Source organism: Perissodus microlepis, chromosome 13 (assembly GCF_051167445.1).
Source record: "Perissodus microlepis isolate ML-2025 ecotype Zambia chromosome 13, ASM5116744v1, whole genome shotgun sequence".
In the NCBI taxonomy this organism is placed as follows: Eukaryota; Metazoa; Chordata; class Actinopteri; order Cichliformes; family Cichlidae; genus Perissodus; species Perissodus microlepis.
The window spans coordinates 25266664-25291899 of record NC_140473.1 but is presented as its reverse complement, the minus strand read 5'-3'; the positions used below and the strand labels follow the sequence as shown (position 1 = coordinate 25291899).

General features: G+C 42.2%; 1 protein-coding gene and 1 long non-coding RNA gene across 2 annotated transcripts; both read left to right on the top strand.

The window, feature by feature from the left end:
* The first annotated feature begins 2485 nt into the window (after positions 1–2485).
* On the top strand, positions 2486–5266 carry LOC146375228 (zinc-alpha-2-glycoprotein-like). The gene is made up of 3 exons (XM_084949257.1): positions 2486–2600; positions 3024–3293; positions 3949–5266. The coding sequence occupies exons 1-3, from the start codon at positions 2486–2488 to the stop codon at positions 4329–4331; spliced, it is 768 nt and encodes a 255-aa protein (XP_084805383.1). The 3' UTR covers positions 4332–5266.
* Positions 5267–5956: 690 nt separating this feature from the next.
* Positions 5957–23409, top strand: LOC146375227 (uncharacterized). Its single transcript, XR_014802124.1, has 3 exons — positions 5957–6061; positions 21442–21459; positions 21587–23409. It is a non-coding gene; the product is annotated as an uncharacterized LOC146375227 (long non-coding RNA).
* Positions 23410–25236: the final 1827 nt, after the last annotated feature.

Genomic DNA, 25236 nt, shown 5'->3' with positions numbered 1-25236 from the left:
GTTCAATTCAATTCAATTCAATTTTATTTATATAGCGCCAAATCACAACAGCAGTCGCCTCAAGGCGCTTTATATTGTACAGTAGGTTGTACAATAATAGATACAGAGAAAAACCCAACAATCATATGACCCCTATGAGCAAGAATTCCCCAGTCAGTTATGTCTCATGTCTCTCAGGTCCCTGTACTCTGTGTTCCCATCGTTCTCTGTCAGTGTTCTGTCCGTGGATTTCCTGTTTTATTTTGAAGGTCCATGTCTTATGTGAGTGTTTCTAGTTTTGCTTCCTCTGTCTCGTTAGGTCTAATTTCTCCTGACTGTGTACCCACCTGTTCGTCGTTCCCTCATGTTCCTGCCTGTGTATTTATAGTGTGTGTTCTCTTGTGTTCGTCACTAGTCCGTCTGTGTTTCTTCCCTGCGTCACCAGTTCAGGTTAGTTTTGTTAGTCATTCCCTGTTTAGGTTATCTTTAGGTTCTGTTTTTGCTCGCCGTGTTTCTGTTTGGGCCACCAACGTTTAAATAAAGCTCACTCACATCCAAGCCAGTGCCAGCGTTTGGGTCCTCTCTCACACACACCACACGTCTGCCACCGCAGCCGTGACAGATCAGGTGATTGACTTGGCTATTCAAAAATATTCCACTTTTTTGCTTTAATAAACTCCTGGGTTTCTGTGGCTGTATGTTTTGGGTCCTTTTCTATCTGTACTTTGAAATACTGCTCAATCAATTTGACTGCTTTTATCTGGATTTGAGCAGACAGTATGTCACTGAACACCTCAGAATTCATTTGCTTGCTTCTGTGCTGTGTCATGTCATTAATAAACACTAGTGTTCCAGTGCCACTGGCAGCCATGTACGCCCAAGCCATCACACTGCCTCCGTCATGTTTTACAGATGATGTGCTATGCTTTGGTTTATGACCCTTTCCACGCCTTCTATATACCTTTTTATTGCCGTCATTGTGGTAAAGGTTGATCTTGGTTTCATCTGTCCAAAGAATGTTTTTCCAGAACTGTGCTGGCTTACTTAGATGTATTTTAGTAAAGTCCATTTAAGCCTTTTTATTCTTGATGCTTACGAGTGGCTTGGACCTTCCAGAGAACCCTCTTTCTTTACTTTCATGCAGTCTTATCTTTATAGTACACTTGGATATCGATACCCCTGCCTCCTGGAAAGTGTTGTTCACTCGGTTTGCTGTTGTGAAGGGGTTTCTCTTCACCATGGAAATGATTCAGTGATCATCCACCACTGTTGGCTTCCAGAACTTTTTGATTGGTTTCTTTCTCAGGATGTACCAAACATTTTCAATTGTTTTGCTTCCTTTAAAAGGAGTTTAGCACACGTATGTACTATTGTAGGGTCTACCTTAAAATATAAAGTTTCTTGAGGTGATTGTTGTTGTGATTTGGTGCTGTATAAATTAAAGTGATATGAACTGAATTGAATTGAACATGTTAAGGTGCGGAAACTGCTAAACCCTTTATCCAGTTTGAATGTGGATTCCCTCAAATGAAAGCTGAGCATTTAAACATTATATCTTCTTGAAGTGAAGGGTAACTTGATGGAAGTCAAATACTGATAGGTCTCATTATACCAAAAGGACTGAGGGCAGCTCATTTTTGTGCAGTGGCCAAACAGGCTATCACAGCCCCATTAGTGGCATAACATTGCTGGTGCTGAGTGCTTCTGTGATTTTCCTGTGAGTTGGATGGTCCAAAGACGGTGTGTTTTTTTTCTAAGGTTGCTAGGCCCCCCCTTTGTTTTACAAGAACCCCCCCCCGCACAAACACATCCTCCAACCACACACCCATATTTTGTTTTCAAACTCCATTGCAGTCTTTTCAAACCTCAAACGTTTAGTAAACAATTAAACAAATAAAAGTAAACTGCAATAAATTACAGGCAGCAATGAAATAAACTACTAACTCTTTTACGCTTTGTCCACACCTAGTTGTATTAATGAGCCAGCAAAAAAAGAACCCATTTGTTCTGTTTCTGAGTCAGCAGATAATAAACCTTTGCTGTGTTTTTGAGCCAGTAAATTTAAGAACTGACTTTTTTCTTCCTTAGGTTGAGAGTATGAAGGGGCTATTTGTGCTCCTTATAAAGACTGTTTGCTTTGCCAGTTTGGCTCCCTCGGAATCAAACTGTCAAGTTCATGAGCCAACCTCTCCAGAGACTTTGTATTGTGCTGCTTTACCAGGGGCCCTGCACAAAGACTGTTTTGCTCCCCAGCCTGCTTGTTTTGAGACTGTGGCCTCACTGGAGACTTTACCTAATCCGGCATCCATCCCATGGGAAGGGTAACCTAGACCCAGCCAGTCCCTGCACCCTTACCCATTCCAAGGATGAGAATAGCTAGGCCTCACTATCAGCCCTAGAGAATATCAAAGGAGAGGGCTGTGGGTTCCCACAGTACGGAATGTTCTTCGTAGCTCCAGCAATCTGAAGAGGCAGCCCTGCACAGCTCCAGCCTCAGCAACCGGAGATGGCTGTGAGCATTGCGCAGCCCTTCTTGTTGGAGGAGATGATACCCTGCCAATCCCAAGGATACCAAGTTAATGCGGTTACAGTTTCTGACCTCAGCGGAGACTGGCTGCTATGTCTGAACCTGGTTTGTCTGTTCCAGAGCCTGAGCCAGTGGGCCCCGCAGCATGTGCTCAAATATGGGACTTTACATGAGTGCTGGACTTTTTAAAAATATTTTAACTAGCCAATACTCAGACATTTTTTGAAGCATCTGTCTCATATTACAGATTCTGATTCATTTAATGATGAGAAAGATCAGTAAAGATTCCAGGTTTTTATCTGTAATAGTATTTGATATATTTATGTTTAAACTGAAAGTTGGTTGATGGACCATTTGTCAAAAAAAAATATATATGTTGAAAAGTATTTGATATATGAAGCTGAAATTTCAAAGCAACCATTATAAAATGTTCAGATAAATTAAGTAATTAAGTGTTTTTCTACTCTGAGAAATAGGTTCAATTGGAAATAAGGGTCTCTGTTTCTCTCTCCCCCAGGTGTTCATGTTATCCAGCAGATTTCAGGCTGTGAATGGGATGATGAGACAGAAAAAATGAATGGTTTCACTACATTTGGATACAATGGAGAAGACTTCATTGCATTTGACAAAGACTCAGAAACATGGATTGCCTTAACCCCAGAGGCTGAACTCGCCAAACAAGATTTGAAAACAAGAACTGAGGTGTATAAGTTGTTTCACACTGTGACTTGTCCTAGGATTTTAAAGAACTGTTTCAAACATGCAAAAAGTTTTCTGAACAGAAAAGGTAGGTTTACATTTTTATTCATCTTTGCAGAAAGTATATGTTTTCTTTGCTGTAATATTAACTTTTCAATAACAATTTTTGCAAAATAATCCAAGATTACTCTTAATTTACATATGTTAAGAAGTAGGAAAATGTCAGAATTGTAAAATTTTGAGTTTCCTCTGGGTAGGAAAAGTGGGAAAACTTTTAAAAAGCAAATAAAAACATAATAAATATGATTATGGGAAAGAAGCCGATATCAAATTACTGCCAGAATCATTTTAAAGAAGATATCTTCATAATTGTCAAAAACAAAACAAAACAAAACAAAAATGCCTGTAAACATTATCATTCATAGGTAATTGCATATCAAAGCACATGTCAAAATACATTTCTTGTACTTTTTTTTTTTTTTTACCTTTTACAACAAAATCTGGCCTCTACTCATTATCACAGGCCCGCGAGTGGCTGGCAGCTTCACTCACGATTCAGTTACATTCTTTATCGCAATGAATAAGGCTTTGCACAATTTTTTTCTTTATATGTGTGAGAATTTAGATACAATTTAAAGATGTATTAATAGTTTTCAAATAAAAATGTGACAAAAGAGACATAAAAAAGAAACATTTAAAAAAAATATTTCCCAACCTAAAATTACAGTAATTGTCCTCCTCAGTTCTTCCCTCAGTGTCGCTCCTCCAGACTGCTCCTTCCTCTCCAGTCAGCTGCCATGCCACAGGTTTCTATCCCAACAAAGCCATGATGTTCTGGAGGAAAGATGGAGAGGAGATTCATGAAGGTGTGGTCCACAGAGATATGCTTCTGAACCAAGATGGAACCTTCCAAATCCATGTTGACTTCAACGTTTCATCAGTCACACCTGAAGACTGGAGGAGGTATGACTGTGTTTTTCAGCTCTCTGGTAACAAGGAGGAAGTGGTTATTGGACTGAAGAAATCACTGATCAGTACCAACTGGGGCAAATCTAAAATGAAAAATGATGAAGGTGAGAAACACAGCATGGTGGCAATGTTGTTGTATTTCATTCTCTTGTTATGAAGTAAGACCAAAGTAAAAGTGTGGAATTTTCAAGTCTCACTCTGGCCTGGTAAAGGGATCATTAAGAATGGCTGTATTTATAATATATCACTCTCTGGCTTTTGCATTTAGCTGATGAAGGGTGTTATGGTTCCAAAGCTGTTAATGAATAGACCTGTGGATGTTTTTCAGGTGGAAAAAATAATCCATAGACCATGAGGAGTCTTGAACCACCACTCATGTCTCTAGTTTTCTTCTAATGAGAAAGATTTGTAATTTTTTTAAAAAGTGGTCTTAATGTCACATCTGCTGGGGCAGATGTGTGGAGCAGAGAGAGATAGGATCCAAATACAGACACTGGTGACCAGCTTACTGAAAGTGAGCCTTTATTACGGCTGAGCAAAATACAAACAAAAGCAAAAGGAGACGATGACTAAACTAGCAAAACCTAAACTGGGAAGAACCTGAAAAACAAGTACAAATAAACTAAAGACCTGAGCACCTGAGACCTGGAACATGGAATCGCAGCGGGTGATACGCAGATGATCTGGCAACAGAGGAAGACAAAGGATTTAAACACGGAGTAATAACAAGGGAATGAGACACCGGAGGAGAGCACAATTGAGAGTATTCACACACAATGAGATTGGGAGGAAGCAAAACTGAAAACACTACATAGGACACGAGACTGTCAAAGTAAAACAAGAAATATGAGACAGGAACAGAAACATGGACACTAAGACATGGAGACATGACTGATTAGGGAGACACAGGAGATGCAAGAACACAGAGACAGGGGTGACTAGATATGAAAACATGGAACACAGGAAGGTATAGTAACAGAAACCTAAAGAATAGAAACTAAGGACATAACACACATATAGAAGAATAAGGGGAACCAAACCCATGAATAACACTAAATCAAAGAATATTTGTCATGGCAAGTGCTGTGTGGCAGGCAGGATAGGACCCAAAAGCAGGACTCACAGACGGGAGGGGGGGGCTGCACGGTGTCAACGCATTAATGAGCTAACCGCGCTAACGCGTTGATGCCGTGTGGCACCGCACACTGGGCGCTCCGCGGCAACTCGCTAATGGAGATTTGCTGTGTTAATGCGGTTATGGCGTTAGTTATTATTAATGTCTGACTCTCTTTCACAGGATGTCTTTGTCCTGTCTTCCTCCTTTCACCCCTAACCGTTCAAAGCAAATGGCCGCCACTCCCTGAACCTTTTCACACCAAAAAAAATTACAAGAATGCTTGCTTTGGAGAGTTCAGTGTGTGTTGAAAATTAAACGTTGTCATAGTAAATATTGACTTTCAACCATGTTAGGATTCACAGACTCTGTTTTTGCATTTCCATGTATACATGCAACAATTTCCCATTTTACTGGGAAAATATAAAGACATAAGGGACTTTTGCAAGGGACTTTTACAAGACTTTTGAACATCACTGTTAATTTTTTTATATATGCACACAACAGAGCACTCTTATATAGATTATACTATATTTGCAATTCCATGATAAGTATGATTTGTAGAAGTTCAATACTCTACATGTGATAACAGGAAAGATGTATTTCAGTTTTAACCTGCTTCATCTGTTGTCTTTGTTTGTTTATTTAAATTTTATACTGACCAGAAAAGTCCTCTACAGTGAATACCACTCCCATCGTTGTTGCAGTTGTTGTTCTCCTTGTTCTCATCGTCATTGGTGCCATTGGATTTACTGTTTACAAAAAGAAGAAAGGTAAGAGGCTCAAATGAGCTGAACTGAAGCACCTATTCATACTGCTAAACTGAAGCTAAATTTAGTACAACATTAAAATCTCTTTTGGGGTTTAAAAAATATATATTATTAACCTTAACCTATCACTATAAAAGAATGTTTGCTTTACAGGGTATTTATTTGCATTAGTTTTGTTTTTAGCAAAAAATGATAAAAATCCAGTCAGCCACTGCCTTCCACTCCTTATTTCGAGATATCGTTTGGTCCAGGTGCCAACCATCCTCGCTGAGCTGATTAAACAGAGACTTTAGGATGTCTCCATTAAAAGTCTAGGTTACAAAAAAGAAGAGACACAGAACAAAGCAGACAGTACAGTGCTTTGAAAAAGTATTGATACCCCTTGAACTTTTACACATTTTGTCACCTTAAAACTACAAACTTAAATAATTTTTATTTAAATAAATATCTAAATAGAAATATAATATAAATATCTGAATTTCAGGAGCGGGACCACGCCTCCAAACACGGTTCTTCCGGTTCTCATCTATATATGTTCCCCCAGTTCACCAAGCTGTTCATTCTCGTTTACGTGCCCCACCCTCCCCTTTTCAATTCTTTAACTTTTTCACTTCTATTTAGTACATTGGGATCTGCCAGGCCTGGGAGCCGCCGCCAGTCCCCTTCGAGGCTTTCCCCAAACCGCAGTTCAATTCATGTCTAAGCCATTCGCCTTTACCTACTAAAGTGCTGTGAAATCTAAAATGAGGACCTCGGCCCAGTTAGTGAATTGAGATTTTCTGTGATAGACCAACATAAAGTAGCACATAACTGTGGTACGAAAATGATACATGGTTTTCAAAATTTTAAGCAAATAAAAATCTGAAAAGAGTGGCGTGTTGTATTCAGCCCCCCTGCATCAGTACTTTGCGGAGCCACCTTGCAATTACAGCTGCAAGTCTTTCGGGGCATGTCTCTACCAGCTTTGCACATGTAGAGACTGAAATGTTTGCCCATTCTTCATTGCAAATAGCTCAAGCTTAGCTACTTTGTATGGGGAGCGATTTTCAAGTGTTGCCACAGATGCTCAGTGGGATTTAGGTCTGGACTATTGTAGCTCTTGCTGTATGTTTAGGATAATTGCCTTGCTGGAAGGTGAATCTCCATCCCAGTCTCAAGTTCTTTGCAGCCTCCAACAGGATTTCTTCCAGGATTGCCCTGTATTTAGCTCCATCCATCTTCCCATCAACTCTGACCAGCTTCCCTGTCTAAGCTGAAGAAAAGTATCCCCACAGCATGATGCTGCAACCACCATGTTTCAAAGTGGGGATGGTATGTTCAGGGTGATGAGCAGTGTTACTTTTCCACCACACGTAGTGCTTTGCATTTACTCCAAAAAAACCTCATCTGACCAGAGCACCTTCTCCCACCTCTTTTCTTGTCCCCTACATGGCTCCTGGAAAACTGCAAACAGGACTTTTTACTTCTTTCTGTCAACAGTGGTTTTCTTCTTGCCACTCTTCCATATAGGCCAGATTTGTGGAGTACACAACTCACAGTTGTCCTGTGGACAGATTCTCCCACCCAAACTGTGAACTGCAGCTCCTCCACAACGGGCTAGTCCGGACGGGCCTAATCTGAGAAACATGAAAGACGTTATGTACTTTCATAGCGGGTGGCAGGGCCAGCCAGACCGTCACAGGATTCAGGACCTTCTGGATGACAAAAGGTCCCACAGACCGAGGAGCCAGTTTCTAAGATTGCGTCCAAAGGGGAATGTGTTTGCTGGAGAGCCACACCTGCTGGCCGACTCAGTAGTCCGGGGTGAGGGCACGACGGTGATCCGTGAGTGCTTTGTTCTGTTCGGCAGTTCTCAGGAGTGCTGCTCGGGCGGCCCGCCAGACCCGACGACAGTGTCTCAGGTGGTGCTGGACAGAAGGGACCCCAGCTCTCCCTCGGAGATCGAAAGGAGGGGGGGTCAATACCCCAGCGATGCCTCGAAGGGTGAGAGTCCGGTCGCTGATGAGGTGCTCGCGTTGTGGGCATATTCCACCCAAGCCAGTTGGTCGCTCCAGGTCGACTGATTCGACGAGGCAATGCAACGCAGCATGGCTTCCATCTCCTGGTTTGCCCTCTCAGTCTGTCTGTTATATTGTGGATGGAACCCGGAGGACAAGCTGACCTGAGCCCCCAGCTCTGAGCAGAACTCTTTCCACACTCGCGAGGTGAACTGAGGGTCCCGGTCAGACACTATGTCCCAGGGTATGCCGTGGAGCCGGAACACGTGTTGCGTGAGTAACTGGGCCGTCTCCAGGGCGGAAGGGAGCTTGGGCAGTGCAATGAAATGGTCAGCCTTGGAAAAACGGTCAATAATGGTTAGGATGGCGGTGTTACCTGAAGAGGGAGGCAAGCCAGTTACAAAATCCAGGGCGATGTGCGACCACGGCTGTCTAGGGGTGGGCAGCGGTAGCAGGAGGCCTGGGGCAGGAGAGTTGGTGGTCTTGTCTTGAGCGCACACTGGACAAGCCGCAACATACTCCTGGACGTCTAGAGGGAGAGAAGGCCACCAAAATGAACGTTGTAGGAAGGAAATTGTGCGATTTTTACCTGGGTGACAAGGAAACCTGGCAGTGTGTGCCCAGTGAATAACCTGACTCCGCGCTGCTGTCAGGACATACAACTTCCCCTCCGGGCCGGTGCCAGGGTCAGGTTACAGTTGCTGGGTGTCTCTGATTACTTTCTCGATCTCCCACGTGAGGGCTCCCAAGACACACGTGGGTGGCAAGATGGGCTTCTCCCTTTCGTCCTCGTCGGTGTCGGGTGCGAATTGGCGTGATAATGCGTCGGGTTTGGTATTCCTAGAGCCGGGCCTGTAGGTTATGGAAAAGTTGAAGCTTGTGAAAAACAAGGCCCACCTGGCTTGCCGGGCGTTGAGGCGTTTGGCATTCTGGAGGTACACCAGGTTTTTATGGTCTGTCCACACCACAAAACGTTGCTCACTGCCCTCAAGCCAGTGCCGCCATTCCTCAAGGCGGCACTGAAAGCACAAGGATGTAACTTGCCGTCAACCTGCTGGGAGAGGACCGCCCCCACCCCTGAGTCGGAAGCGTCCACCTCCACGATAAATGGGTGGTGCTGAAAAATCAAGATGTCATCCAGATACACAAACACAAAATGATTAATAAAGTCTCTCAGAACATCATTTATTAGGGCCTGAAAAACTGCAAGGACGTTTGTCAGGCCGAAGGGCATCACCAAGTATTCAAAGTGCCCGAGGTGGAATTTGAAAGCCGTTTTCCACTCGTCACCTTTGCAAATGCGGACCAGATGATAGGCGTTCCAAAGATCCAATTTGGAGAAGATGGTTGCTCCTTGTAGCAGCTTGAAAGCTGAGGCGAGTAAAGGGAGTGGGTATTTATTTTTCACTGTTATCTTGTTTAAGCCCCGAAAGTCAATACAGGGGCGCAAGGTTTTGTTCTTCTTCTCCACTATGAAGAATCCTGCCTCTAAAGGCGAGGATGAGGGGCGAGTGATCCCTGCGGCCAGAGAGTCCATTACATAGCACTCCATTGTGTCGCACTCGGGTTTAGAAAGGCTGAAAAGCCAGCTAGTGGGCAAGGGGGCGCCTGGGAGCAGGTCGATTCCGCAGTCATAGGGACGGTGAGGAGGCAAAGACAGAGCTTGATCTTTGCTGAACACCTGGCCAAGATCATGGTGTTCGGTGGGAACTAAGGTTAAATTGGGTGGTGGTTTGCTTTTAACTGAGCCAGTGTTGGGGCTGTCCGGGACAGCTGTGTGCAGACACAGGTCAAGACACCGAGTGCTCCAGCCAGTCACACACGTCTTGACCCAGTCGATTTGGGGGTTGTGAAGCTGGAGCCAGGGAAACCCTAGGACCAGAGGCGTGTTTGGGGCTATGAACAGTAATAAACTGATCTTCTCCGAATGATTTCCTGGAAGGATGAGAGTGATCTCCTGTGTGCAGTGGGTGACGGAGGCAAGATGGCCGCCATTTAAAGCCAGGCCTTGAGAACCTCAGGGAGGGGAACTGATGGCAGGCCTAACTTGTGAGCCAATGCCTTATCTGGGAAATTTTGCTCTGAGCTCTCATTGACCGGAGTCAATGAGAGAACAGCAGGAGTGAGTGAGGGTATGAAACATTATCTTAGCAGGGCAACTAAGGTGGGGAAAAATATCGGCCTGCCGGTATCCCCACAGTCACTGACGGGCCAACTCTTTTACTCGGACAGGGCAGGAGTCAACACAATGTCCTCTTTTTCCACACAGAAAGCACTCACCGGTCCTTTGTCTGCGCCCCTGATAAGTGGAGGAAAACCTGGCCCCTCTTCATCCCTGCGCGGCTCCTCTTCTCCGCCCTTCCACATCAGAGAAGGAAACTCCATTGTCGCACCTGCGCCCCCTACGGGCCGCCGCCCATCCCCAGACCTCTTGCTGAACTCCCGCATATAGTCATCTAAACTAATGCACAAATTGATCAAAGCAGACAATGATTTAGGCAGTTCTTTAGTGGCCAACTCACGCTTAATGTTCTCGTTCAGACTGTTGAGGAAGGCTCCGCGCAGTACGTTTTCCTCCCAGCTGGTCTCCTCCGCTAGGAGAGACAGCTGGCGTGAAGCAGAATCTGCTGGATCCATGGTGGTGGGATTATTCTGTCAGGGTGTGTGAGAAGGAAAGAGGACCCAGGCGCAGTTCTCTTTAGAAGGCAAAAACAGTGCGTTTATTTACAGTGCAAAAGGTAAGTCCAACAATTCAACAATAAGTGTAATTCCCAGTGGTGCTCGTCCTTTGCTCCCCATGAACTCCGTGGTGTGACTCCGTGCGTTTGTGGTGCTCCCCAACTCTCTTCTCCACTGATAGGCAAATGCATGTGAAATAAACTGCTTGACTCCCTAAGTATTACTTAGTTTACTTCATTCCTAACAAAAAAGTATATTTCTGCCTATATTTGATCAGTGCAGGGAGACCCTTTATACATATGTATGCAAAAATACTTATTCCTGCTTTTGCCTACCTCCGGCCAGGCCAAATAGTTTAAGCCTCAGGCTGAGGCTTACCTGTCCATTCCCATCTCCCCATACCCATACTCCTGACACCAAACCAACCCCATTGATATCTTTTTTTTTTTTTTTTTTTTTTTTTTTTTTTTTGTGTCCCGTTTGGATCTTTAGCCATCAAAATTGTTGTCTTAAGGCCAAGAAAGATGCCAAGCGGATTTATTTTACCAAGTGGATCATCATGGCCTTGCCATATTGGTCCATTTGATTGACCTTTATTATAATTATGAATTTATTTTATTTTCGGTTGCTACAAACGGGACAGACATGACTGGGGGATAGGACAGGGAGAAAGAATGAAAGAAAGAGAGGGAGAGAAAGAAAACCAAAGGGGAGAAGAGACGGGGAGAAGGGGGGGAAGAAAGAAAAAAAACCAAACAAACAAAACACCTGGATCACCTGTATGGAGAAAAAAAACAGAAGAGAAAGCAAACAACAAAGAGCAACATAATAAAAAAAACAGCACCATCACAATAAACTAGCTAGCAGTAGATAACAGTAGATACTAAATAATAAACGATATTGTGCAGCACGCAAGATAGACAGCGCACAATGTGCTTTGAGGCAGCAGCCAAGAAAGGTGTAGTCGGCGTCTGTGAACACCCGTGTGTACACCTGTGTGCATACCTGTGTGGATCAGCATGCTTGTATTCCAAAGGTTTCTCCATGTAACGATCTGCTAGGGAGTGTGGGGAGCCATAGCCCCGTCCCCCAGGGCATGAAGCAGGTATGGAGGAGATCCAGGCCCCAGATATCCAGAGGCCCCAGAGTACAAGGACACGAGGAGGACCACCAAAGGGGGGGAACCGTGCCATCCTCCTGGGAAGAGCTGAGTAGAGCCCCAAAGGAGAGGTCACCCCGCAGCTACGGAGCAGAGGCCAGAGGGGGTCGCAGTGGCGTGCCCGCGGGCTCTGCCGGCAGCCAGCTGTGCCAGAGAGGACCGAGCTTCAGGCCCAGAGGCCAGAGGCCTGAGGGCATCCCACCCCCCGGAAGGAGCCCAGCCAGGCCACAGGCGCCTGGCCCCGCCAATCGGCCACCAGGAGTGAGCCGGTACATGCATGAGCGCCCAGCCCCAGACGACAAGGACCACCAACACACCAACGTCTGAGGGCATCAGCCACCGGCAGGGAGTGTGGTGAGGGGAGATAGGCCTCCGTACTTTGGAGGGCCTGAGATGTACCCAGAGAGGTTGAGTCTAAGACCCAACCTGACATATAGACACAGACAAACAGGCACACGCGGACACAGACGTGCATTCCCACCCCATATGCACAACCAAATACTCGGCACTCACCCAACGTGTAGACAGACACAAATAGACACTGCACAGACAGTCGCACTCCCCAAACATACTCTATATCCCAGGTCCAGGTACCCCCGCCCTCAGAGGGGCAAGCCGCACCTAGACCCAGGAGATGTAACCCTTCTCTCTGGGGTGGAGGCAAGCGGACCACCTCCTTATCTGCAGTAGCAGGGAGGCCCCGCATCCCAGACCCCAGTCTGATGGCCAGCACCTCCTCCCAGCCCCCCAGCCCTGACGGCTAACAGAACCGGGGTGAGTGAAGACCTCAAACCTCCATACGCCCGCTCATATGTAGTGTTGCTGTGTGCTGTTCTAAAGTGCATTTAAAACTCAGGAGAGCATGGTACTAGCTTCCTCTCAGAGAGCAGCACGGCTCTTCCCGAAAACCCTTAGTGTCTAAATGCATTTAAAATTGAGGGTAGAGCACCAGCGCCAGAGGTGGGTTGGAGTACACCGACCATCCTCTGGATGCTGTAAAACGTGCCCACCCCCAAGGCCCTATATGTATGTGTTATGTGAGAGTGTGAGTAATGTGGATGTCTAGGTTGCAGAATAAAATTGAGGCACAGGCGGCCAGAAGGGGACAGAGGGGGAGTGCCTCCCCTGCACCCTGGTGACATACCTGCACCCCAAGCCCTGCGTGTGTGGGTGGGTGTGGTAGAGCGGGAATAGGGAGGCAGCTGAGGATGGGGAGGGAAAAAAGGGAGGGGCAAGCGGCCCCTCCCTGGGGTCAGCGGGGGAGCTGACCCCAGTAGGCACCCCCACGCTCTGGAACCCACCAGGGCAAGGGGGCCCAGGCCCATCCGGACCGGGGCCCGCAGCAGCAGCACCGCCCAGCCCCACAGAGTCCGGGGCAGCCCACCCGACTCCACCCCAGCGAAAACTGCACCCACCCCATCATCCAATCATCTCCCAAACTACACAAGACAATAGACACCCAGGTTGAGTTCATTCTCCACCTCTCCTATATCTCTCCCCCCACCTGCAGAGTAAGCTCCTGTAGTGAGGATATACTGCAAAGGATACCTGCAAAGATATAACAACCTCCCCACCAGTTAGAGAGCCCCCTAGTTGGGCCGATGCACCAGAGGTCCCCTGCACTGGGGCTGAGCCCCCCTGCACCCACCCGCCCACTGCTCTGGCGACACAACAGCCAGGACCCAAGCCCCCAAGGCCCGGCCAGCACCCCAGACCGGGGGGCGGAGCACCCCCAGACCCCCAAGCCTCCACGTTCGTCCCGGACCCTCCCAGGGGCAGCCAGGCTACCAGGCCAGTAACCAACGTCCGCCAGCACAGACCCTCCCCCATCTCCGCTGTACGCAGCCACAAGGAAAACACCATCCAAGAGCCCCAGAGCTCCTAACCAGGTCATGGCCACATCCCCCAGGTTAGGCCCTCTAGGGAAACGTCCCTAGGGACTCCCCAGATGCCCTAAGGCCGTCCCTACCCCCATATCAACCACAATAGCGAAGGCAGGACCAAACCATGACTCCCCACCCCCACTAGGTGATGAAGCTGATCAAAGGAGCCCAAAGGGATTGATCAAATGTGATGGCAGAGGTTGTATCAAGACTAATGTGATCTATTAGATGGTTTTTATATTGGTTAGAATTAAGATTATTTTTATTTTTACAGTTAATGAGGACCATCTTCTTGGCAATGCATAGGGCCGTAAAAACAACGTGGGCTGTGTTTATTTCTGCAGTGACCTCATCCAAGTTACCCAGCAAGCATACTAAAGGGGAGGCTGGAATGTTACATTTCAGACACTTTGATAAGTCTTGACATATCTCACGCCAAAATTTCTGAACTGGTGGACAGAACCAAAGAGCGTGGATGAAATTGTCCGGTGTATTTGCTGTGCAGTGTGAGCAGTTGTTGGAAGGCGTATAGCCCATCTTGAACATCCTATGACCAGTATAGTGCACTCTGTGTAATAGTTTGTATTGTATTAATTGCAAACTGGGATTTCTGATCCATTGAAAGGTTTTTAAGCATATCTGAGACCAAAGGATTGGGTCTAAGTTGATTGATAAATCTGCTTCCCATTTTGCAATAGGAAGGGATATTGATTCATCTATTTTAGAAAGTGTTCTGTATATTTTAGACAATAATTTGGGGGGTTTTAGACTAAAAAATTGTACCACACTTGGTGGTGTTTGTAATTCAGCTTCACTGGGATTAAATTTCTTTTTTACTATGGATTTAATTTGTTGATATTCCAAAAATCGTTTCTTGTTGATCCCATATTGTATAACTAGTCTGTCAAACGAAATAAAGTCTGTTCCTTCCCACATATGTTCCAAGTATTTAATTCCTTTGCAACTCCAATCTGGAAAGTTTATCATATTATTGTTTTGTAATATGTCCGGGTTGTTCCAGATAGGTGTACGTTTGCATGGGATTAATGAAGACTCTGTCATTTTTAGAAACTCCCACCATGCTGTCAGAGAAGAGCTAATATTGATGCTTTTAAAGCATTCATGTCGTTTGATGTTTGAGCTGATAAATGGTAGGTCTGAAATTTCTAGGTTATTACATAGTGCCTGTTCTACATCTATCCAAGGTTCATCTAAGAGGGTGTGTTTAAACCATCTAGAGATGAACTGAAGCCTGTTGGCTAAAAAATAGTGATTAAAGTTAGGCAGATCTAATCCTCCTTTATCCTTGGTCTTTTGTCGTGTTTTTAAGCTGATACGTGGGGGTTTATCTTTCCAAAGGAATTTAGAAATATACGAGTCTAGAGATCTGAACCAATCTTGTGATGGCTTATTTGGGATCATTGAAAATAAATAGTTTATTTTTGGCAAGACCATCATTTTTATAGCGGCGACCCTTCCCATGAGTGATATGGGTAAAGATTTCCATCTAGCCAGGTCGCCTTCTACTGTCTTTAAAAGTGGGATGTGGTTTAATTTAGTTAATTCTGAAAGTTTAGGAGAGACATTAATACCTAAATATTTTATATTTCCACATTGCAGTGGGGAAGGAGAAGAATTATGGAAGGAGCAATTAATCGGAAGAACTGTTGATTTCGACCAGTTAATTGAATAATCTGAGACACTTGAGAAGGAATTTATCAATGCAATTACCCCAGAGATATTGGTTTGTGAGTTTTGGAGAAAAAGTAACACATCATCTGCATAAAGGCTGATTTTATATTCTATATTCTTACATTTTATGCCCTTAATTGTTGTAGCCTGCCTAATTGCTGCTGCTAATGGCTCAATAAAAATTGCAAACAGTGAAGGGGAGAGTGGGCATCCCTGTCTGGTGCCCCTCAGAAGAGAGAAGCTGGAGGATGTTTGGTCATTTGTTCTGACACAAGCTGTTGGGGATTTATATAATATTTTTAACCAGTTTATGAAAGAGGGTCCAAAACCAAATTTATGTAAAGTTGCAAATAGAAATTTCCAGTTAACTCTGTCAAATGCTTTTTCTGCATCTAAAGAAAATATTATGGTTTCAGTGTTTTTACTGCATGAGTAGTCTATTAAATTAAGTAATCTACGTGTATTTGTTGATGAGTGCCTACCTTTTATAAAACCAGTTTGGTCAGGATGAATTAAAAGGGGGGTTATTTTCTCTAATCTCTTTGAGAGAGCTTTGCAGATTATTTTAAGGTCTACATTAATAAGGGATATTGGACGATAGCTTGAAGGAAATACAGGGTCTTTGCCTGGTTTTTGTAAGAGACTGATATTTGCAGAGTTCATATTTGGTGGTAGTCTACCATTTTCTTTGATTTCCTGCAACATCCTGTGAAAAACTGGTGCCAGAATCGTCCAGAATTCTTTGTAAAAATCTGTTGGAAAACCGTCTGGACCTGGAGCCTTATTATTGGGCATACTTATCAGAGCTTCCTGGAGTTCACCTGGCGTCAGTGGCGAATCCAGTGCCATTGCTTGGGTGTCTAATAATTTTGGAAGAGTTATGTTGTCGAGAAATTGATCAATTTCGTTTTTAGATGGGTTTATTTGTGGTGTATATAAAGTTTCATAGAAATCCCTAAAAATTTTATTTATTTTTTTAGGATCATATATTGTATTCCCAGATAAATCTTTAACAGCACATATAGTTGTTTTTTCTTTATTGATTTTTAACTGGTAAGCAAGAAATTGTCCGGATTTGTTACCGTGTTCATAATTTTGCAGGCGAAGTCTTTGTACTAAGAATTTAGTCTTTTTATTAATAATTTCATTTAATTCTAGTTTTGTCTTGCGTATGTTGTTTAATATTTCTTGATCTTGGTGTGACACATAGGCTTTTTCTAAGGATTTGATGTTTTTCTCTAGTTCCTGAATTTTTTTGTTTTCTTCTTTTTTCTTATGTGATGAGAAAGAGATTATTTTACCTCTCATCACGGCTTTCCCTGCTTCCCAGAGGACAGATGCTGATGTTCCAGGAATGTCATTAAAGCCTAAATATAGAGTCCATTCTTTTTTAAAGTATTTGATAAACTCTTCGTCTTTGAGCAGTGATGTATTAAATCTCCAGTTTTTTCTTGGTGTAGTATTATTCATCTGTATTAGTGTTAAAGATACAGGAGCATGATTGCTGACAGCTATAGGATGAATCTCAGTGTCTGTAATGTTACTCAGCAGTGAGCTGCTGACCAGAAAATAATCCAGACGAGAGTAGGAGTGATGGACATGTGAGAAGAAAGAATATTCCTTACTGTTTGGGTGAAGGGAGCGCCATGCATCGCAAAGACCAAAGTCGCTCATATACTGTTTGATTATATTTGTGGACTGCCAGTTACGCTGAGTTCCTGCTGTATTGAGCCTATCCATTTCTTCATTTAGTCCCAGGTTGAGGTCTCCCCCCAGAACAATTGTGCAGTCTAGGTGTTCGGAGAGTGTACTAAAAAAACCGTGGAAGAATGAGGGGTCATCAACATTTGGACCATATATACTTACAATACCTAGCTTTTGGTTAAGTATAGATAGTTTGACGATTAGGAATCTGCCCTCTGGATCTATAACTGTATCGAGTACTGTGAAATTAATATTTTTATGTATTAGAATTGCTACTCCTCTTTGTCTAGAATTATAACAGGCTGAGAACACATTAGGAAACTCAGGTGTTTTAAGTTTATTCAAACCTGTGACAGGCATGTGAGTCTCTTGTAATAAAACAATGTCTGCCTGTAATTTTTTAAGTTGGTTAAGTATTTTTAACCTTTTTTCCCTAGAGCCAGCTCCATGCACATTCCATGTGACAAATCTTAGCATGCCCATAGTTGTGTGTCTGTGGCTAATGATGTACACTGTGTGTCTCGCTTAGACGGGTGAGGAAATTGGAAACACATCATTTTTTTTTCTTTTTTTTTTTTGTAAGTAAAGAGAAGAAAGTGCGTGGCAAGAAGCTCCATAGGTCTGACTATGTGTGTGCATAATAACTAATATGAGCAAATGTGTGCATGTGTCCTATATCCGTGTGCGCTGTGTGGCTGTTGTAAATGTGTTGCCTTTAAACGCATGTGTGTGCGTGATCGTGCAGAGTAAGCATTTGGAAATAGACAGTGTCGCTTGTGGATGGATAGGGAAACAGGTGATCGACATAGTGATAGAAAAGAGACGCAAATAAACCAAAGAGCAAGGTGCGCGACAAGAGAGAGAGAGGGAAAAAGAAATAAAAACGGAAACATTCCAATTAAAGCATTGGCGGAGAGTGACGGTGACGTTATACTAAATTAGCAAACTGAAATTACATAGTTAAGCAAAAGTTAATACAAGAGAGTGTGAGTGAAGAGAATAGTGTAGCAGATTCTTATCTGGTGTGCGGTCAATACAGCCATGGAGTGGTGCCAGGGTCGCGGTAGTGCTGTCCGTCCACGTAGAGCCGGTCCACGGCGATGACAGCCCGGGAGCCTTTCTGGATAAAACTACGTCGGACTGGGAAGAGGACCCCATTGATATCTGATATTATTAATGTCAGAAACATATCTAACTGTGGGAGCCCCTTGGGAAATGTATTTTTGTTTTACATACAATTTTTTTTTATAATAATAAATTATTATTATATTCCACATAATGATCCATACATTAAGCAAAAATAAGCTATGTTATTTTTTGGATGCTGGACACTTTTTGTCATGTTATTTTGAGTGCTATTCAGGATATACTATCAAGTATATTAGTGCACTGTACAGAGCCAGGATCATATGTAGGTGGCATTTATGTCAGCAAGAAGTGCGGAACTGGAGGGAGAACTGAAAGACAATGTCACAGTGGCAACAGACATGATGAGGAAGAAGTATATGAGAGAAGAGAAAAAATAAGTAATTAAAAAACAAACTTTTTTCGCATTGTGATATAATTTTAATAAATCTAATTTTATACCTTTATTTTATCACGGTGGGAATTTATTTTAATCTGAAAGATTATTTAAGTAATATTTGCCAATGTTATAAATAAAAATGATTAAGCAGTAAAGTTTTCTTTGACATCATTTTATAGATGAGAATGTAAATTTACTGAATGTATGTTATATTTGTATTTGGTGTAAGATATAAATGTAAAAAATAATAATGTCATCTATGTCATTAAAACTATTTTTAAAATGTAAAAGATGGCTTACACATCTCTCATCAAGCTAACTGTGGAATAAGCTGAATATTGATTCTGCACCATATTGCAATTTTAGGGTTGACATGGTTTGTGGTTTTGACATTGTGGGGCCCAAAGTGATATATTTTTCATGGGGACTTACATCTTTGGCAGCACTTCTCCCTGTCCAATATTATATAATGGAACTAAAGCTGAATTTAATAGTACACAAAATCTTGAAGGGTTAGCTAGAACGGCAGTCCCCAACCTTTTGTGGGCCACAGACCGGTTTATGCCTGACAATATTTTCACAGACTGGCCTTTACGGTGTCGCGGTTAAATACAACCAAAAAAAACAGTACCAGTACCAAAAAAAAGGAAGATTTATTCATAACATATAGGAAAAGACCCAGGGAAACAGAGTTAACAATAAAATCGATGTTTAAAAAATAACGATAAAAAAACTATAAAACCCTGAAAACCATAAATTTCACACCCGAGCCTCAACTCTCTCGGCCCGGTACCAAACGAATACGAGGGTCATGGATGAATACCGGTCCATGACCCGGGGGTTCGGGACCGCTGAGCTAGAAGCAAAGCAAGGTTCAGTCATTCTTTTTACATCCATCTATCTAGTCAAACATCCATCCATTTTCTTAACAGCCTAACAACTTAGTTTATAGTCACGGGGAAGCTGGAACTTATCCCAGGTGACACTGGGCAGGAGACAGGATACACTGTGGGAAGGTCACTTACTCAATCACAGACAGACAATCACTCATGGTCACATTGGTATCATGCCTTTCCAGATGAGCAAGATGCCAGTTCCATAGGCACTAATGTACCTCCATGGTATCAGAGATACAGACATATTGATCTGAGTGAACATGGACAGTTGGTTACTCTGCTCTTTACTCTAGAGGACACAGCGTCCATGTTTTCAAAAAAGAATTTCAAATTTCAATTAGTCTACAAAAAAAATAGTTTTTCACTTTGTCTCAGTCCATTATAGTTGGTTTGATTTAGCTTCTCCCAAAGAAGGTGTTTTTCTTTGTTCATGTTCACACAATTACCATGTTTACATGGCAACTTCTTTGCATGACAGAGCTGTAACCTGCATCTGTGCATGATGTTTCTTGAAGTGTTTCTTAGGCCATGCAGTGATTTCCATGAGATAATCATGCCTGTTTTTAATGCAGTGGTGTCCGAGGGCCTGAAGACATTCAATGCTGATTTTTGCCATTGTCCCTTGTGCACCGAGATTTCTCCAGATTCTTTGAATCTTTTGATGATATCATGTACTATAGATGATGAGCTACTGAAAGACTTACTCCTGGGGCCCAGGAGGCATCCTTGTCAAATGCCCAAACCACTGGCTCCTTTTGATGTGAAGGAGCAGCGGCTCTACTCTGAGCCCCTCCTGGATGGTGGAACCTCTCACCCTATCTCTAAGGGGGAGGCCAGCCACCCATTGGAAGAAGCTCATTTCTGCCGCTTGTATCCCCGATCTCGTTCTTTCGGTCACTACCCTCAGCTCGTGACCATAGGTGAGGGTAGGGACGTAGATCGACCGGTACATTGAGAGCTTCGCTTTTACACTCAGCTCTCTCTTCACCACAACAGACCGGTACAGCGTCCGCATCACTCCAGCCGCTGCACCAATCCGTCTGTTGGTCTCCCGCTCCCTTCTTCCGCCACTTGTGAACAAGACCCCGAGATACTTAAACTCCTCCACTTGGGGCAAGAACTCATTCCTGACTGGGAGTGGGCACTCCACCCTTTTCCCGCTAAGCACCGTGGCTTCAGATTTGGAGGTGCTGATTCTCATTCTCACCGCTTCACACTCGGTTGTTCTAAAGCGAGCTGGAGTCCATCACCCGATGAAGCCAGTGGAACCACATCATCCGCGAAAAGCAGAGATGAGATTCTGAGACCACTCAAGTGAAAGCCTTCCGCTACTTGGCTACACCTATAAATTACAAACAGAATCGGTGAGAAAGGGCAGCCCTGGCGGAGCCCATCACCCACCAGAATAACCCTCCAATTATTCTAATTAACTAAATGTTCCTCAAGCTGGTTTTTTTTTTTAACTTTTCCTCTAGCTTTTTAGTTCCACTTATTTTCCAACCTTTTGTTTAATATTTTTAAGACATATTTTTGCCATCAAATGTATTTTTTTCCATTAAAGTGCAAAATTATCCATTAACCATTAAAGAGTTTAAAAATTTGATAGGTTTTCAATGTTCTACTGTCAGTAAAAAATGGGTTTAAGAGATTTTCAAATAATTATTTTCAGATTTTATTTACATTTTACATGGTATTCCAACTTTTTTGGAATTGTAGTTGTATATCACATAAGAAAGATATGGTTTGTCATGATTTGTATCACTTTTCATGTTAGAGTGATATTAGTATGGAGAATAAGACTGGTATTGAACATAAATAGTAAGACTATTTATTTCCTTTTTGTTTCAGAAAAACCTCCTACATCTTGTAAGTTACTTGTAACTTATTTTCTTCTTCTATTTATCTCTGATATAATGTATGAGATGTAATTATTTTCTAGACATAAAATCCACCTCAATATTAGTGGTCTAACAATGTGTTTTGGACTTTACAGCTCCTGAAACCGACTGTGAAGTCTCAGAGAGACAAAATTTACAGGACCCTGCTCACTCTGCCACCTCCTCTTAAACAAGAGCAGAGGTGATTATTTTCACACCTACTGGGGCATGTCCTCAATCTTGGACCCAGAGTTTTTTCGACTCTTAATTATTGTTTATTATTTGTTTTTGTGTTTGGTTCTTTTGTTATTATTTGTTGTTTATACTTTATTTTCTAGTTCCTTAATCTCTTGACTGTTTTTTTTTTTTGTCTTTATCTTTTGTAATTCTTTTTACTTTTACTTGTTTATTTACTTGTTTTTGTTTTACTTTACATGTTTATTTCCATTAGTATTCTGGTTAGTGTTTCCATTGATTAGTCACTTTTGTGTGTTGCCTCTGTGTAAAACAGTGATCTCCTCTTTTATTTTGGTAGCTGTCGTCTGTGCCTTTTTGCAAATTCGTTTCCCCTGTCCACCTCTCCTTATTAGTTTCAGCTATTTCCTGTTACTCAGGTGTTTCCACTTTATCTATTTAGCTAAAAAAAAAAAAACCCAAACTATTCTTAAAAAGTAAAGAGACGCCAAGATTCGCAGCGTTTATTTTCTTGTGTCATTTTCTGTAACTTTAGAGCATAGACACTGAGCATAGACAACAATGCTGCAAATATTTATTCTGAAAATCACTTTGATCGCAATATAAACCATGATTGTAGATGCTTTACAGAAGAATAATTAAAAATAATATTTTTGGCCAGACATAATCCATTTCAATAGCAGAAGTCTCTGTATGAATTTTTTTCTGTTGCTGCAATTTCTGAAACCTGGTTAAATGAGGACCAAAACAGCATGAGCCAAATAAAGGTTATGACCTATACACTACAAGCAGGACTAAAAAGAGTGGCAGTGGTGGAGTTACCTGTATATCAGGTACCATTACCACTGTTGAATTGTTGAATATATGCCATTACAATATTATAAAAGTTAGACTAAAGACTATGTATTTTATATTATTCACTTATTGGTCCATATGTTGCTTACTGTGTAAAGTGTGTAAAGATACAAATGACAGAATTGTGGATCAATATGGTTGTCATTGTGCAAGATGATTAAATCTTTAGCAAGGTGATTAGATCTTTAGCAATGATTGCTCACCTCTGTTTCCTACATAGACACACACTCACATTTCACTGATCACATCACATGCTCACAGACACATTCACACACACACACACACACACACACACACACACACACACACACACACACACACACACACATCACATGTTCACTGTCGCAGACACAGACAACACATGTTCACATGTGAGTGCTTTATCTGTCGCATGATTAATAAGATGTTTGTGTAAACACTGAGTTAATAAAAGGACTGTGAGAGGGGGCCGGAGTTTGGAGTTGTCTGGGATCAGGTGACGAGCTCTTAGCGGCAAGACCCCGATCTGATCGGCTCTCCTTGCAAGTTAAAATGGATCGAGCTCAGTCTTGCTTTGTTCACTGGAACAAGTCTCTGAATCAGCAAGGCCTAATCAAGCATTTGAGGAATCATTTGAAGTTTTTGGTATAAGACACTGTTGATTTGCCTGATAATGCTTTGTTGTTGTTGTGTTTTTTTGTTTTTTTGATTGCAACTAAGACTTATAAAGGTAAGTCTCAGTTCTGCAATTTGTAAGTAAGGCTTCCCTTGTACTCTGTGACAGACACACAGGCCAAAGCATACAAGTGTGTAGCCACAGGTACACTACACACAAACAAAAGATCTTTTAGTTTATTATCCTTTTTTTCAAGCTGTATGGCAGTTTCACAGTTATCCATGCAAAAATAAAAACCTGATTGACCTGTTTTGTTGTTTTCAAAATTTCCTCATAGTTTGCAAGACTGCTCATCTTTTACTTTTGATACTTCTGAATGACTTAATTATACATGCAAAAAAGGTGTTCTTGACTTTAGGTCAAGCATTTTGGGGTTGTTATAACATTTGACATTTTCAAAATGTCAGGTGATGCATTCCTAGGCAGGACAGGCATAAACAGCATTACAATAGTGGGCAGGCACACACACACACACACACACACACACATACATACACATTGTTACATATTTTTAATAGGAAGAGTTTGTGAACTCCTGAAGTCTTTATATGTGTGGTGTGTGAAGTGTGCTTAACTAAAACTATAACATAGCAACTTACAATTTGTAGTAGAAAACAGTAATTTGAGTATTCTGGGATTCTTGGATATGCTTTCCTCGTCATTCCTTTTCCTCTTCTAGAATATTTTTAAGCTCTGGATTCACATTATTTGAACTTTAGAAACCATCCTTTGTGATTGTGTAAGTATTTCTATGGGTGACTGCTCTCTATTCATCTGGCATTTTATTGACTGTAATACTGGTTTGTTACTTTCAGCAAGAAAGCTTTAGTTAGTATTGTCTATGTGTAACATTTAACATTTTTTAAATGCCCGAGAGGAGTTATAGTTAAGGTCTAGTGTTTTGCCATCAAAGAATGCTAGCAAATTAATACTTATTATCTACAGACCTGATAAAGAGTGAAAAACTTACCATTCAAGAAGTCAAGGTTACATGAGTTTAAACAGATAACACTGATAATATGTTACCACGCAGGCACACAAAAAAACATTTGCATGTTTATTTGTACAGAAAATACTCTTCATCACAATACTCTGTTCCCGTATTTCATGCAAGTGTACATGTAAAAATGTGTGTTGATTCTTAAATACTTGCTTATACTTATACTGCATGCAGTATAAGTACTCTTCTCTGTGAAGGACAGTAAGCCAGTTATTGGAATGTATTTAAAAAAACATAAATTGTCCCCACTAGTTAATATACATTTACTTTGTCTGTATTCACTACAGAGAATATTTACAAAGATTTCAGATGGGATACATTGTTAAAATAAAGTAGTGGAAATCTGCCTAATCACAGCCCATTTCACTGTATAAAATAAATGTCACCATAAACACCATTCACTGGATAATAGCAATAAACTTGTGAGCAATAAAAGTGTGACTAATTGCACAGCTCCAAGATTCAGAACGACACAAAGGCAGGATTTCATTAAGGAGTTTATTATGTGAGAATAAGTGAATGCAGACACACAGACCACTGTCACAGTGCATAAATGTCAGAACAAAGGAGTGTAAATGCTTTACATGCCCTTTAGGGAGAGACACCGGAGGTAGAGTTTGGAGCAGAGAGGATTCATCCTGGCAGCACAAATCTTTATAGTATTGTTTACATGAACTGCAATATAAACACATCTTTTATAACTTTGAATAATCAACTATGGAGGTGATTTGAAGAACAACTTTCAGACTTGTATTCACTGTACCGTCCCTGAACTTCATTTGATTTGACTGATAGTGTCTTGGCAACACAGACAAACAATACAACAAGTGCAGTCATTTAACCATAAAACATTCCAATGTCTGATTTGCTCAATCACTTCCTCTTTTCATGCCCACTTCCAACTAAAAACAAGTAGACACAGATAAACTCACTGATTGAAATTAACTGAGAAAACACATTTTCAGAATAGGGAAGTTAAAGATTTAAAGATTATGTGTCATAAAGGGCATAATGGCCACTTCTCTCTGCAGGCTCTCTCAAAGTGTACAACACAAAGCTCC